At 35.3% G+C, this 15,723-nt stretch overlaps 3 protein-coding genes across 3 annotated transcripts; all 3 read left to right on the top strand.

Annotated features, from left to right (window-relative positions):
• The first annotated feature begins 4,807 nt into the window (after nt 1–4,807).
• LOC111600137 lies at nt 4,808–6,969 on the top strand. The gene is made up of 5 exons (XM_030225389.1): nt 4,808–5,009; nt 5,076–5,590; nt 5,852–6,234; nt 6,454–6,686; nt 6,759–6,969. Exons 1-5 carry the CDS (start codon nt 4,825–4,827, stop codon nt 6,967–6,969), a joined length of 1,527 nt encoding a protein of 508 aa, XP_030081249.1. The 5' UTR covers nt 4,808–4,824.
• A 1,491-nt stretch (nt 6,970–8,460) lies between these two features.
• LOC111600138 lies at nt 8,461–10,595 on the top strand. Its single transcript, XM_023316114.2, has 3 exons — nt 8,461–8,504; nt 8,570–10,246; nt 10,309–10,595. The coding sequence occupies exons 1-3, from the start codon at nt 8,461–8,463 to the stop codon at nt 10,583–10,585; spliced, it is 1,998 nt and encodes a 665-aa protein (XP_023171882.2). The 3' UTR covers nt 10,586–10,595.
• A 3,961-nt stretch (nt 10,596–14,556) lies between these two features.
• LOC111600148 lies at nt 14,557–15,166 on the top strand. Its single transcript, XM_023316130.1, has 2 exons — nt 14,557–14,751; nt 14,883–15,166. The coding sequence occupies exons 1-2, from the start codon at nt 14,567–14,569 to the stop codon at nt 15,157–15,159; spliced, it is 462 nt and encodes a 153-aa protein (XP_023171898.1). The 5' UTR covers nt 14,557–14,566; the 3' UTR covers nt 15,160–15,166.
• The last annotated feature ends 557 nt before the right edge of the window (nt 15,167–15,723 follow it).

Genomic DNA, 15,723 nt, shown 5'->3' with positions numbered 1-15,723 from the left:
GACGTCGACGATGAGAAACCACTATAAATCGTCACGGCAAAGAAATGATCGTAAGCGACTGCAACGGAAAGCAAGTAAGCGTGCTATGGTAGAGCATATCTGACGATCAGCTACCCTACCTGGCTCACATCAATCGATTCTGCATGAACTGTAAAGCCCTCAAATGGCTAATATGCAGTTTTACAATACATAAAACCAAATTTTACGCAATGAATTTACTCTATTAAATCTCTTAAGCTTTTAGCAGAATCTTATACCAACTTTGTTAAGCGAAACTTTAGAAAAACTTAGAATTTAGGCACTATTAAATATTCAAGTTCGATTTCAAATGTCAGCAAAAGACAATTAAAGAAACAGCCAAGCAGATCGATAAGACAAGGTCAACATATACTAATTTTTTACTATATGCATATAACTTCAGAGATTTCTACTTCTTCCTGTAAAATATACTTTCAGAAGACTTGAGTCATTTGACTTTAGTTGACATTTCAAACAGCATAAAATAGGTTTATTCAAGGCAAAGGCAAACTTTTATTTCTCAATTTTCTAGATATCATTTTTAAACTTTTTTTGACATATTATTAAATAATTGTTGCTAACTCAATTGATCCGTTTGTACGAGCGCCTTTAAGCAATATTCGATTCCTCACTTACATAATTCAAGTTTATTTCACATCAAGAATCAATTTTTCCATTGCCTTAAATCAAATTTCAGTTAACTCAACAATTGCCTTATTAATTTTAATTTTTAATTTTTACATTTTGAACTTTATATAGTTTATCGTTTATAGTCTTTCTCGATTTATCCGTCAGCAAACTTAGCAATTTTAATACATTGTCAAATATTCTAGAGTTCGACTATATAAAGAATAAATCACATATTCGACATTCAAAAATAGTCAAATTTATTAAGATTACTTCACTGTAACAAATAAGAAATATCATCCCTTATGACAATTAATCAACAGACGAGCAGACAAAACTAATATACCCTCTTGGCTACACAACGAGTTTAAAGGCTGTATAACAAATAGGCTAAAAGGGCGCTACAACCTCTGCAATTTATTTAGAAAACATAAAAAAGCGAAAATTAACAACTGCGTAAATGTGTGAAAATATAAATTAAAAATTAAAAACTATTTAAATACGCTAAATGCTTGGAGAATGATTGATCTAAGCAGAGCTGATGCTGCCATACACTATATATGTATATATATATATGAATATATATGAATTCATTGAAGAGAAACAACTATAAATCCATTTAATTAGTGGATGTACACACAGACAGTACTTTGTGGTCAAGAGCAAGCCACTAGACTAATTCTATTTAAATTGTAGTCTTTCTCTCTGGCAACTGTGACCCAGCTATGTCCACTTTATGAATGTGCGAATCGCTTGAATTTCTGCCACAAGCGGCTATAAGGCAGCAATTCGAATCTCTTAGTACTGCTATTGTACTACAGCTTAATAGATCTACAGCTATAAAAAACTTTAAAACATTTTAATTATCTTAAAAAAGGAACTACGAAACGGAACAGAAAGAAATCTATAATAAACAAATGAGTGGACTTTTATTATGTTGCACACGAAATAAAAATATAATTTCATGCCAGCCTATGTACATTCGCTTTGACAAAACATCATAAAACAATTATAATATCACATATAAGGGGTTCGAATAGTTCGACGCTGTACGATTTGGCGGCGTTTGCTAAGTATTTTTAGTTGTATTTAAAAATAAATACAATTGCAATCATTCTGTTTGGGTAGAACACGTTTCCACTCACGTGCTGTGGGGCAATAATCTAGCGGATTTCGTAGCAATGTGGGCCTCATACCGAAAGATTGCCAAATTCTATAAATGTACGCGCTCATCTAGCTAATCCAATTAGCAATGAATATTTGTCTATTTATTCAATGCTTTCAAACAGACAACAACAAAAAACAAATAAGACTTTGTCTTCAATAATAAAAATATTGTCAAGTAGACAACAACGTTTGAACTTTGAATAAATTTATAAGTTATGTCAGCTAAAAAGTTTTATTTTGTTTTCAAATTTCGCGGGCAACGTATATGTTAGCATCGATTTCTTTAATAGTTTCAAATGCATTAATCAAACACTACATTCTGCTTATTAGCAATGCATAATGTGTTTTAGGGTAAATTACTTAGTGTACCGTATGCTGTTACTACATATCGCCAAATATTCATACTCTTTTATGTTTGCTTAAATCAAACATAAACGAATTTTATTGTCCACTGTTAGTGTGACCATATTGTTTTAAGTTAAAAATATAATTTTAGCTCGTTTGAGTTACACAGCTTTTAGCTTTTGCGCCTGTCAAATTGTGGCACTTATATTCTAGATCTTATACAAAAAATACTATACACATATACATATAAAATACTAAAATACTTTTATTTAGGTATAGAAAATTCGATTTGAAAGATTTCGATGGATAGAGTAAACTGTTTAATATGCTCATTTTAAGAAAATCTTTTAATTCCTTAGTAAAGGTTTTACTTTTATTATATTTGTATAAAGCGGTGTATTTTATTAAATTATGCCAAACATGGCTTTTTATAAAAGTATGTGTGATAATATCTAATGATAAATTCAGACTGAATTGTTTTTTTTGTTTTGGTATAGGTAAAGATATATGTATAGTTAGTGTTAATTCATACAAAAATTCGATTAGGCTACCAGTTACTTAGGAAATCAAATCCTTTAGGCATTTGCACTTTTTCTGGCAATAGTTTACAATTTTCGGAGTGCTGGTCTTTGGTGTCATTTTCGGAATCATTTGAATCAGTTGATACGCTTAATAGAGTGTTCTTTGATCCAAAATTTGATAATAGATTACACTTCTCGACGTCAATCAAATTGGTCGACTCCGTACATCGATTTATGTTCCTTTTCTTAGTCTCCTCCTGCTCCTTGTCTAATGATGGCGATTTTATTTGAGTTTGATGAACTACTGATCGTACTGGTTCCGGTTCTGGCTCAGTTTCAGGTGCTCGTTGAGGTTCAGGTTCGAGAACAGTTTTTGTTTGAAACGGTGGGATCTTTTTGGGTGTACTAGCAATTGGAATATTTTTGCATATTCCAATTTCGGTTAGATTCATTTGGGATTTAGTTTTATAACTAAATGGAAATGAATGCTCATCCCGATAGTCTCCAATATTTTCGTCATGGAGTATCTTTAAGCCAACGCTTTGTGGAATAAATGTATATATGTTCAATCTATCGAATCCATATATTAAATTATTCTTCTGGCCTGTCGTTAGTTTCTTCTTGTTCAATCGAGGCTCTGATTCTGTGCGAGAGTGCGTACTCGACGTTGAGCTTAAAGCGTTATTATAATATCTTATAGTTATTTCAGGTTTTATAATAGTATCGTTCAGTATATTATCTTGCTCAGTTGGAGTTAAGGTTAGCCAAACGTGATCATAGGCCGATATCACTTCGCTCATATCAAAAGCTATCTTCTCGGCCAGTGGATTTAGTTTCGAAAAATAGCCATGTAACCATTGATTTGTAGGCATTTTAACTCTGCAATGGATGAATAATAAGAATTTAAAAATAATTAATTTCAATTTGAACTTAAAAATAACAATAGGTAACATGAGGTGCCGGCCTGAACTTCTGCCTTTATATCTATTTCATTAAAAGTATTTGTTATAAATTAAATATTTTCATAAAAAAACTATTTTCATTTTGGATTTCTTGACATCTTGTCTAGTCTTATTCAGTTCATATTTAATTGAGTATCTAAAATATTCTACAATTTTTACATATACATTACCCTAATTGTAATAAAACGCATTACCTTCAAGTCTGTCTGTGTGTGTTAGCCGAGCATATGTTTATTGAATATAGATTCTTCCCGATGTCTATTGCAGCTTACAATATAATTGAATTATAATCAATTACTTCGTTTTTCGGTATGTTTGGCTTCCCTATTGTTTGTTTTTATTTTTTATTTCTGGCAATAATGTAGACAATAGTAGGGATGAGAGAACAAAGAAAACATCGGTGATGGTTTCTTATTACACATGCCAATGCATAACAATCGATATATACGAGAACATCGGCACAGTTGCCGGAAAAATAAATATTTAAAATATAAAGCAACAGTTTAACAAGCGCTGCAGTATTTCTGAAAAAATATTCTTAAGTTCCAATGTAAGTTTTCTAGGATAAATGGTTAATTTAACTAAAACGTGCGGATAACGGTTGTAAACTATCGTAGAAATGCCAAGCCGGGCAAATAATAGTATCGATTCAACTTTATACTTGATTTATCGAATAGATCTACCTTCAAATCAGGTTTCCGTTCAATTTAAGTTTCAATTTGTTCAATTTTAACAGACGTATATCTGTTGGGCATTAATTTTAAGTTTTGAGTTTATGAAGTTCCGTGCATTTACATATGAAAACGTTTTCGATTGTATTCAACAATAGTTCAAAAATCGATAAGGGTACTGAAAAACGTATGCATCTCAATGTGAATTCGTGAATTAAGATAGACTGATTGAATCTAATGGTATTTCCATTCTTTAATTATGCTCAGCCTTATTTTTATATACTATATAATATACATATATATATATGTGTTTGTGTATTATATACTTCCCAGCGATTATGTTATCTAATCAATTTGATTTGAATAATAATAATTATAACGCATAATAAGGCTAATCACTGATAATGGGCATGACTGATTTGATAAATTAACCATTCAATTGTGAATCTTGTTTAGTGTCATGAGAACAAGTTGAAAGGTTGACGGCTATCGACATCGCTTTCAAAAAGTATTATGTTTAAGACCAAATCGTTCGATCTAAAAAATGATGAAGCTGGGAAGAAACGCGAACATCTCTATCAGCCACGGAAAGCCCAATGGCTGAAGTACATAATGCAGCCGGCTACAATTGCCTTTGTTATTATTTTAATAGTCTGCAATATTGATTTCTCGGATGAACCCGATGAGGAAAGCCCGTCGTCCATATCAAAGGCATCAGTGCCGTTCTACGATCAAAATTTAATTCAGTTAAATTTCGAGCATAGCATGAACAAAACGGATTGCCGTGAACATCTTTCACTGCTCTTTGAAAACTACCATTTTCCAAATGGAGCTATTCAGCGCAATATCTTCTATGGTGAATACACATTGCAGAGCCTAGTCCTAAGCAATTGTCAACTGAAGCACATTGCCGACGGAACCTTCGATCAGAAAAGCTTGCGCAATATACAAAATCTGGAGTTAATTAACACTAAACTGAGGAAACTAACGAATGAAACATTTCGCGGCCTTAATAAACTCTCTAACTTTACACTGATCAACAGAAGAAGATCGTTGAGCTGCAAAGGATTTCTGTTGCCAGTGGCACACAGTCTACGTGCCGCAAAAATAAGTCTGCAATACACGAACTATAAAGTCTATAAGCCTGCATACTTTTTTGGTCAAGCAGTTTATAAACAACTAAAAGTTTTAGATCTTAGCGGAAATAACATCGGAGAAACTGTGGAAATTAATAGTTTCGGGAACATGCCAGCCTTGGAGTCTCTCAACTTGGCCAACTGTCGATTGATAAGTTTTAATTTTGATTTCCCTAAGGAATTTCGATACTTGGACTTGAGCGGCAACAAACTAACTGAGCTCAGTGCTCAGCTTGTATTAATTGCAAGGGAAAGAGATATAAAGCTTAAGCTTGCGGCTAACAATTGGGATTGTAGCTATGCCAACTTGGATTTGTTTAAGTCCTTGAACATAAAGCCTTGCCTTGAGTCTGTAAGAAAAACACGAGACTTAATTATTGATACTAATCCAACCGCTGCTTCAGATGACTCTGAAGCAATAGACGCAACTACAACAACAACAACAATCGCGAACACAACACGGGCTACAAGTAATCGAGATAATCAAGCTCCTGCTAAGACAACTAAAGCGCCAAGCACAACAACAACTACCACGCCTATATCCACTGTCTGGACAAGACCTATACCAACTGACTGGACAACAACTATACCAACCACCTGGACAACAGACGATACACCAAGTGACTTGACTACTGCGTGGGATATACCAACGACAACTGATTTAGCAAACGACGATTCCCTCCTATATGACGATATCATATGTGTTAATGCCGAAAGAGAGACTCTTAGTACCACATCCATAGCCTACAATGCACAAATCACAATTGTAGAAGATTCCCAGGGAAAAGTTAATGTTGTTTTGTCCCAATTGAAAGCTGATGTCTGGAGCATTGTCTACTTTTCGAATGCCAATGATAAAAATGAAATTGAAAATGGCCATTCAGTTGATGGCTTAGATAATAAAATGATAGAAATTAAATATTTAAGCTGCGCAACTTCGTACGTTTTTTGTCTGGTAGACAAAAATGTGACATCTCCATTCAATTGTCGTTCGCATCGCACAAAGTCTTGTCTCCGAGAGCTGTTGTGGTTCGAGGCGCACAGCGTTCCGATAATAACTTCTGCAATCGTTGGGATGCTACTCTGCGTAACTCTGGGTCTATTTGCTATATACGGCATCCTCTGGTTACGACCAACCTGGCTTTGGGGTAGTAAACGATTGCTACGTCCCACATCGCAATCAAATACAATGCTGCTATTGCCAAGAGACTACGAAAAGGAGGCTTACGACACCATACGGCAAGTTGTTGAGAATCAGCCCCAAAAAGTATGCTACATTAATAACTTTTTTGTTCTTTCCTATATAAATAGCTATCCTGACTCTAAGGGCAACATTAATGAATACGCATCCTACTATCGGCACTTAGAAGCCCAGCTCTATCGAGGAGAGTCGAATAAGTACAACGTACCGCCCATAGAACGTGCTCCCTCCATACCACCATCCTTGAGTAAAAGCACAATATCCACAAATCCTAATACATATACTTACGAATGCTTTGAGTTATATGAAGAACTTTATTAAACGAAGCACATTAAACAGATGTTACAAAAGACATTATATATATACTATATATTTCTAGTGGCCAAGTCTTTTTCTTGGGAACAGGCTTTCCAGACTATTATAGGCCAACATTGTCAATGCTACCTAAATTCATAAGCTTCTTATATTATATCGTATACTTAGAATAACTGTAACCATTTTAGGAATAAAAGTAAACATAAATAAAAGTAAACATAAAAGTCAATTTACCATTCAATCAATTTATTGAAATTTTTATATATTTTTTTCATGTTTATTTTTCACATTTCTTGTTCTTCTCTAGCTTCGATTGCCTTTGATGTGGAAACTTAGCATTGTAGTTAAAGAGTCCAAATTTGATTGAAAACTTTTAAAAGCTACGTCATTTTGTTTTAGTTTGAAACCAAACTCTCAATATTCTAAAAATTTCGTTGGGAATAGATTTAGGCATCTATGTATACTCAGGAAAGTTCCTTTTAAAATCCAACTTTGCTTTAGTAGCAAAGCTCTTACTATACAAGATCATTCCACTTCAATATTTTCATCTATTATAAATTAGATTTGATATTAACTGATTGGTTAGATTGTTTTTTTTTTTAACACAACTCGCAAGCTGTAAGAGCTTAAGTTCCCAAATTAAAAATTAAAATTAAATTAACAAATTTAATTAATTATTATTATATTATATTATAAATATTTTATTTGATGTATAATTTATATGCAGAGTATAGTCTATTTGACGAGACGGAACTTTGACTTTGAAGTTTCTAGATCTAATTTGGGTTAAAAATAAACCAACACAAACAGACACAACAAAGTATTTGCTATATCTGCAACATAATAAGTCAATCAGTGACAATCAGTAATGCTTGAACATACTGAATGTATATACAATATATATATATTTATATATACTACTATATATATATATGTATATATGCTAATTGTAGTTATCAGAACAATAATATTATTGATTGGTCATATGAATAAGTATTATCAGCATATACCTATACCTATACCTATACATATATATATCTAATGTGAACGATAAGCCAAAACCCAAATGCAAATGCTTCGTTGTCAATACTGTATTAATCAGTTTGGGTTTTGCTTGACAGCTGCGTTAAAGCTCTTTAGCTCTCTTGCCAAAATGCAATTGGCACTCAATTCTATGGAGAATAAAAACAGCAGCACAGATTGCGATGCATTGCGGTAATTCTTTAATAACTATATATATATATTTATCTTGAGATAGCTCATTATAAGAATGCCACTCAATGGTTTCATGTTTCCCTTTCGCTTTAAACTTTCAGCTCAAGAAAATCAAAAGGCAAAAATGTGGAACACTTAACAACGAAAATCTTGTCTCGACTCTTGTTGAGCTTATGCACCGGATTATTAATTATATCACTAATTGTATATATTATATTTCGGATAAAAAGCGATTGTATTCCGCTTGAAGACGCCCACAGCAATGCTGCCTTTATCCGTGTGATGGATGACAGTGAGGAGCTAGATTCATCAGCTGAGCTTTTCGGGTGAAACTGAACACTAAAGAGTATATAAAATATATAGATATCTTAATCCTATCCAACGTTTACAGAATAATTACAGATGCAGCAAATAGCCAAGGCTGTTACGAGCTGACCTGTCGCATTGAGTGCATACGAAATGAAGATCTTTATGCGGAGGCAGCTGCCGCGATGAATGCTACAGATTGTGACTTGATTACCTCGTTGATCATCTCAAATCAAAATCAAACATATATAGACAACTATTGGATCGATGTGAATACTACAGTGCTAAGAATTGCGCTGATCAAAAGTAATTTGACGAAGATCAAAAGCGGAGCCTTTAATGCGCCAATGTTTTCAAAGGTTTTGCACATGATTTGGCTGGACCTGAAACTGAATGAAGTTAGCAATGGAGCCCTGTTAGGGCTCTACTCGTTAAAGAAGTTCGAAATCGATTTCAAAGTGCCCACCATACAGTTGACTCTGCTGCAGCCCGTCCAGATGACCCTGACCAACTTGAGATTGAATTGTGGCATCACTTTCAAGAGCGATTCCAATATTTTCGAAAACATCTACTTGGGCAAGCTGGTGCACCTGGACTTGAGCCACAACACCTTCAAAGGCCCACTGACCAAGCACCTTTTCAGTGCCACGCCAAACGTTACTTATCTATATCTGAAATACTGTTATATAACTGCAATCGAAGATTCGGCCTTTGAGAACATAGCAGAAAAACTGATTTTAGTCGACCTGAAGAACAATTTGTTAACGCATTTCAATGCCGACTCGCTGGGCCTTGGCAAAAATCTACGACTATTCGATGTTGAGCCAAATAACTGGAATTGTAATTGCCAACTGCGATCGATGATCGAGTTCTACAAGAAAATGAAAAGTTCCTTTATAAGTGCCCCATATTGCCGCATGCCACTGCGACTATATGGTAAGAGCTTTGACGAACTCAGTGACAAAGAGCTGGAATGTGATAAGGCAGATGACATGGATCAGATAACAAAGGCTGACGATAATCCAGAGCCAAAGCCCACAGTTCCCTACGGTCCCATACTGCAATTCAGTTGCACGCAAGCTATCGCTATAACAGAAGTCGATAAAACTATTGATCGCCAAAAGCGATATTTAAATAACGATAATCAGAATTACGCCGCGTTCAACTCGGGCAACTTTGTTTTCGAACCACCCAGCTATGATCTGGATTTGCAAATACTACAAAATTACAGTGTGCGCGCCTTGATAGAGGAATATGATGCATCCGACAGACTGAACATTGTTTGGTTTACAGAAAATGAATACACTGAGTCGAATTTCGAGACCACATCATCGCCAAAGGACTACAATTGCATGCTGTACGAAGAGCCCTATTTACTGACTGATCCGCTGCAACAAAATCATACCTACACCTTTTGCATGATGTCTGAGAGCCAGGTGGTTGTGTCTCCATTATCGTGCCAGCCTCTGCATATACCACTGGATGAGGTTCACAATGAGACGGATGAGGTCATTGTAATTGAGAGGGATAAACAGTTTACCATCGGAATGCTTTGCCTGATATTTTTCATATCGATTGTGTTCGGAGCTATATTTGCGTATCTAGGCCTCAAATCCTTTCCTAATCTGTTGGAAGGCTCCAAAAATGTTGTCGTTATCAAGGAATCGGATAAGACGTGTTTCGTCTCAACCATAGCCGAATCAAAATATGTGAAAAGCCCGTTCAACAATGGCAAAAACTCAATTCGTATTGGCGACGAAGAGTGAGTCCGCTACATGCATGCCTAGTAGATATATAAGTAATCCAAATTATGTTTTCAACCAGGTCATCGGAAGTATTCACTGTGGCCAGCGACATTAAGGTGCCCAACTCGGCTAGCTTGAGGTCATCGTCCACATGTTTTGAAGATTGCTTCTCTAGTGCTACTGATGTACAGGCCATGGAATACGAGATGCCCATCAAATTGAATGAAAGCCGCAAACTTAGTGAGGGTGTCGACCGACCCAACTCTCCACCACCATTGCCCAAGCGCAATTCCAAAAATTCATTGACTATGGATCTGCAACCCTTATCGTGTGAAAAGTTCCCAAAACCAACTTGAGTGCGGTACAGTTAGCAGTGATTTCAGATACATACACGTATACATATTATGACAGTCATTATATATATATATACAAATTTACAAAAATATGTAAAACATTATTTATGAAGTCAGACTAATGTTAAAAAGTTCTTTTCGCTTTCTTACTTGTCACTACTATTTTTATGAACAACTACAGTTTGTTCAGTTTTCTTTCTCAAGCTCTGAAGTGCATAAGTTTTTCAGATTGTAATAAAGAGCAGCTAAATTAAAGAAAAAATATCTTAATATTCGACTTAAATTGTTTTTAACATATTGTGTTTATCATTCAATTTTATTGTCTAACACTTAGTGCTCGCAGCACTACTATTTTTATGAACAAAGCTGAATATCTATAAAAATTTTTTAATATTATGCATGTAGTAAATTATGTAAAATTTTTTGTTTTATTTTATAAAGAAATTCTTAAATAGAAACAACTTAATTAGGTAATATTTATTTATCATCTTAAAAGCAAACACCAATAGACTTATACGTACTATATAACTATACGTACTTTATATAACTGGATAAATGTGAATTGTAAGACCTTAGAGATACAGAAATACGGTTAGCAAGCCTTCCAAGAATCTAAAGATATATAATTTAGGAATTGGAAAAAATGTCTCTTATGAGATTTTTCGTTACTTTGACCCCCTTGTGACTGCGGCATCAGTCTCTATTACTCAGATCGCTCCAAAAAGCATTAATTTAGAGCAGCTATAAGCAAGCAATGAACGACTTCTAAGCTCTTAAACACACCTATACTAAATAGCTGCGCAGTGTACTATGTATCCATGTTAGTTGTTTTCCATTTTTCTTTATAAACCCAGACGAGTGATTTTGCTATCAATTTGGCTGTCATATTAATGGATCAGAAAATCAATACACCTGTAGCTGCTATCTCATAGTCGAGTACACGAACTACTTAAATACCTGATATGAATATTGTTATGGCTAGTATAATCTACTATTCAGTGTTCAGTATTCAGCTAAACATTCAGTAAACCATTGGCGCTCGGGACATAAACTAGTTCGAATAGCTTGCCCATGAAACACTATACTCATAAAACGTATACCTTTCTGTTTGATCTACCTTATAGCCCTTATAAGTGGCTCAATATTGCTGGATACCATTTGAATTAGAAACATCAAATTCTCTGTTATGCTCGGGCTTTGGTCAATAATTCAATCGCACTCCTTGACCATTTTCTACCTATTTCATGTCTGGGCTAATTTCTCAACACTCGCCCAACAGCTACCGCAAGCCGACAATGGCAATTTGTATATACATCGGACAATCGAAAAGTACAAGGAAGCTATACAAAATATCAGGTACTGTATCTAATAATATCACAAAAATCTCTATAGCTCGAAATATTGATTGCTGAGGCTATTGGAAAGGAATGAGTAGGCTAAACTAGCTTCAGTTCGACTTCTGTAGGTTTCTAAGACTTGGTGTGCAGAGATCATATGGATATAGTATCTTAGTTCATAAAGAGCCTAAGGCTATACAACTGAATGCGAACTACATTTGAAACCTTTCAATATTCTCAAGAGAACGAAATGCTTCATAATAGTCAATAATAGAGACAGCTAAGCCCTCGTTCCAGGGTATTTGCTAGTCACACACACCCGCAATGCGGCTACCCTTACTGCTTCGCATGTGCCCTAATCTGCATATATGATAAAATGATAAATGATTTTATGATGTGGCATGCATCGTGCACACATAACTAGATTTATTTTGATAACACTTTATTGTATTTTGTTTTTATTCTGTTTCGAAATGCGCAAAATTGGAAGCAATCGGCTTTTTGCAACATTTATCAGCGCAGCGGAAACCCAGTGAAAGTGCGTAATTGAGCTGTGATAGATGTGTTATAGCACAAGGCATAATCGATCTTAAATTAACGATACACGAACTGAGCCGATGCATTTCAATTGGTCTATCGATCACACAAGTTAATTAAGCCCCTGCCTAAGGCAACGTAACAAAAACTATGAAATTAATTAGCCTACCTCAGCCTAGCCTCTTCAAAAGCAATCTCATTCATTTTTTAAATTTTTATAAGCCTAATATCCAATATTCTATATCTATATATTGTTTTGCCTACCAGTATTTTTCTGGATGAGGTGGATAACATCGATTTAATTCCGCCAAAGTGCATAAAAGTTCAGTGCCGAATCATTTGCTCCAATGGGCGACAGGAGGAGATTGCGAATGATATATCACTTACATTGGGGCATTCAAACAGCGTAAGTCAACCTCATCAATCAGCGTTCATGCAATGGCAATTCAAGCAAAATAAAATGAAAGTTTTTGTTTGTTTTCTAGAGCCATTTTTGTGATATCATAGACGAGCTGTATCTATACAACTACAAGTTTCCCGATGATATGTTACCAGTCGGATTCTTATCCACATACGTCAATAGGACCAAGATAATATATTTGGGTATCTCAAATATAAGAAGCATTCAGAGTGGAGCCTTTGGTGGTGGCATATTCAGGCATATTATTCTCGAGGATCTTCAGATTAAGCAATTGGATAAACACGTTTTTGCCAATATATCAGCAGATCTGAAGGAAGTTTCAATTGTGCAACATAACACGCCTGTGGAAAGTATATACCCAGATTTATTGGATAATGTGGTATTCCAAATTGAAAGCTTAAGACTTGAAGTTGGCATCGACTGTATACACAATGTGACTGGCACTGGATCCATTCTAGGTGCTCTCGTCCACGCCGACTTCAGTAATAACGACTTTGCTGACAAACTGCTTGAAGGCACGTTCAAAAAATTAACTATGGTCGAGCGACTTATTCTGTCCTACTCGAATATTATGTACTTACCCAGCTATATTTTTCAAGGTAATTTGAGCTCTCTGTTTTATTTGACTCATAAGCAAAACTTTTTCAATTAAAACTCATTTCAGGCATGAAATACTTGGAACTATTGGACATATCGAACAATAAGCTGATCACAATATCTCAGACAATATTTGGTATACAAAGGATTTCAAGTAACTTAAAAATCTACGCCGGCTCCAATAATTGGCACTGCGATTGCCTACTGCAAAGGGAATTGAACGAGATCTTTGCTTATCACAATTCGAAATTGGATATGTTTTGCGCATCGCCGGAGGAGTACAAAAACTGGATGGTATTCGATGAGCGTATATGTTCAGACGATGGCGCTGCGCAACCACCATCAATGGAAGCCACAACGACGACCACAAAAGCAACCACCACCACATTTAGGACTACCACTTCTACTACTAGGCCAACTACTAGCGCTACTATTAGGACTACCACTTCAGTCACAACACCCGATATAAATTTTCTACCATCAATCTCAACCGCTAGCACGGTTAACCCCGATGAGATCGTGCCCCTCGAGTGTTTGTCCGCAAATAATTATGCAGTCGGCAACTTCAATAGCCAGCGACAGAGTGTCAGATGGCCGCAAATAAACTTCATTCCCACATATTTTGGCGGGGTCACAGTGAAAATTAGCGTCGAGCAAAACGATGGCCAAAGCTCTCTTGGCGTCTTCTGGTTCTCGAAGACAACAAAGGAATATTATATGATGGAACTGCTGCCGGATGAGTTCGGTCTCGGCTGCTATTTCACCGTGCCACTCCATACAATTGTCACCAACCTCATACCAAATGCGGCCTACACCTTTTGCCTGGTCGACGATGGGCACAACAGCGTTTCGCCTTTCAGCTGCAAGTCCGTACAGGTTGGCGGCAATTTGAATACGTCTTACAATTCCTGGTCATCAAGCAAGATGTTAGCTAGTGTGAGTATACTGCAAGTGGCAGGGTTATGACAACTGAGGTATCTGTACAGCTGAGCATTCCCAATAGATATCTGTTTTTAATAAGTATGTAACCCATCGATCTTTTACATTTGATTGCAGGGTATTTCTTTAATGGTGCTCGGCGTCGTTGTCTTCATGTTAATTGGCATTATGATCATGTATTTGGTTTTGAAGAAGAAACCAAGTTTGTTAAAGGGCAGCAAACGCGTCGTCAAACCAAAACATAGCTCTGGCGAAATTGTCGTCTTGCCACGTTCAAAAGCAGCTCAGAAATTCCATTATAAAGAGAAGACAGTAAGACAACAATGCACCCACCATAGGTAAGTAAATGATAAGTGGAAAACAGAAAATTAAAAAGAAAATAAGCAAAGTGGGCAAGAGTGTCTCGTAGTTAATGCTTGTTTTGCTCTTCTTCGATTCTAAAACAATATAACTTATATTTCATTTACAGGTTCTGTTCCTTTTTGCCTAGACGCAGCTCCATGGAGAGCATGGCCAGCAGCGACAGTTATATAAACCAAAATGTTTACGAAGTTATTCCGACTTATATAACATTCGATAAAATACCACAAATAGATGCACCCGCACAGCCAGAACCTCAAATATTCAACAATTATGAGTGTCGATCCTCTTTTCCCCATAGAGAGAGTGTGAGATATGCGCAGATTACGCCGCGAACCAAACGCATTTCCAGTGATCCATTGCCATCGCTTCCAACTGACTTATAATTGGCCAACAAGAGATTTCATTGCTCGGTATTTAACACAAATAGTAAAAGCCTTTGTGACAATATTATACTTATTACGTATAGATCAAAAATAAACTCTAACTATAGAGGATTTATAATATATGAAAACCTTTGTAACAAATTTCGTAATTTCGTAATTAAAGTCTTTATGCAAAAGATTTATGCAAAGGAAACTTCTTCAACAAACTATATTATGTCTAAGTAATATGCTGAGCAGATAGTTCTATCCTTATAGGTCTGCGACTCCATTCACTCAGAACAGCTCTGTATACATACCATTGTTTCAAGATATAAATACACTGGCTACAAATTCTTCGGAAATTATATATATATAATAAAAATATAATCTCAAATGTTAGTCTACATACATATGTACATATAGAGATCCAAAAATAAGCCACAATAAAGGATACATCATTTAAAAATAAAATCAGTTCCTGAAATTTTTCCAATTTAATATTTTTATAATCATAAAAATTTTGAATTGTTTACCTTTCTAATTTGTTTAATCTATAGTTTTTTTGTGTATACAGTACAACATATA

This window comes from Drosophila hydei, unplaced genomic scaffold, assembly GCF_003285905.1.
Source record: "Drosophila hydei strain 15085-1641.00,03,60 unplaced genomic scaffold, DhydRS2 tig00008130-arrow-arrow-pilon, whole genome shotgun sequence".
Lineage (NCBI taxonomy): Eukaryota > Metazoa > Arthropoda > Insecta > Diptera > Drosophilidae > Drosophila > Drosophila hydei.
The sequence above is the reverse complement of the archived record's forward strand: the minus strand, read 5'-3'. Positions and strand labels throughout refer to the sequence as shown.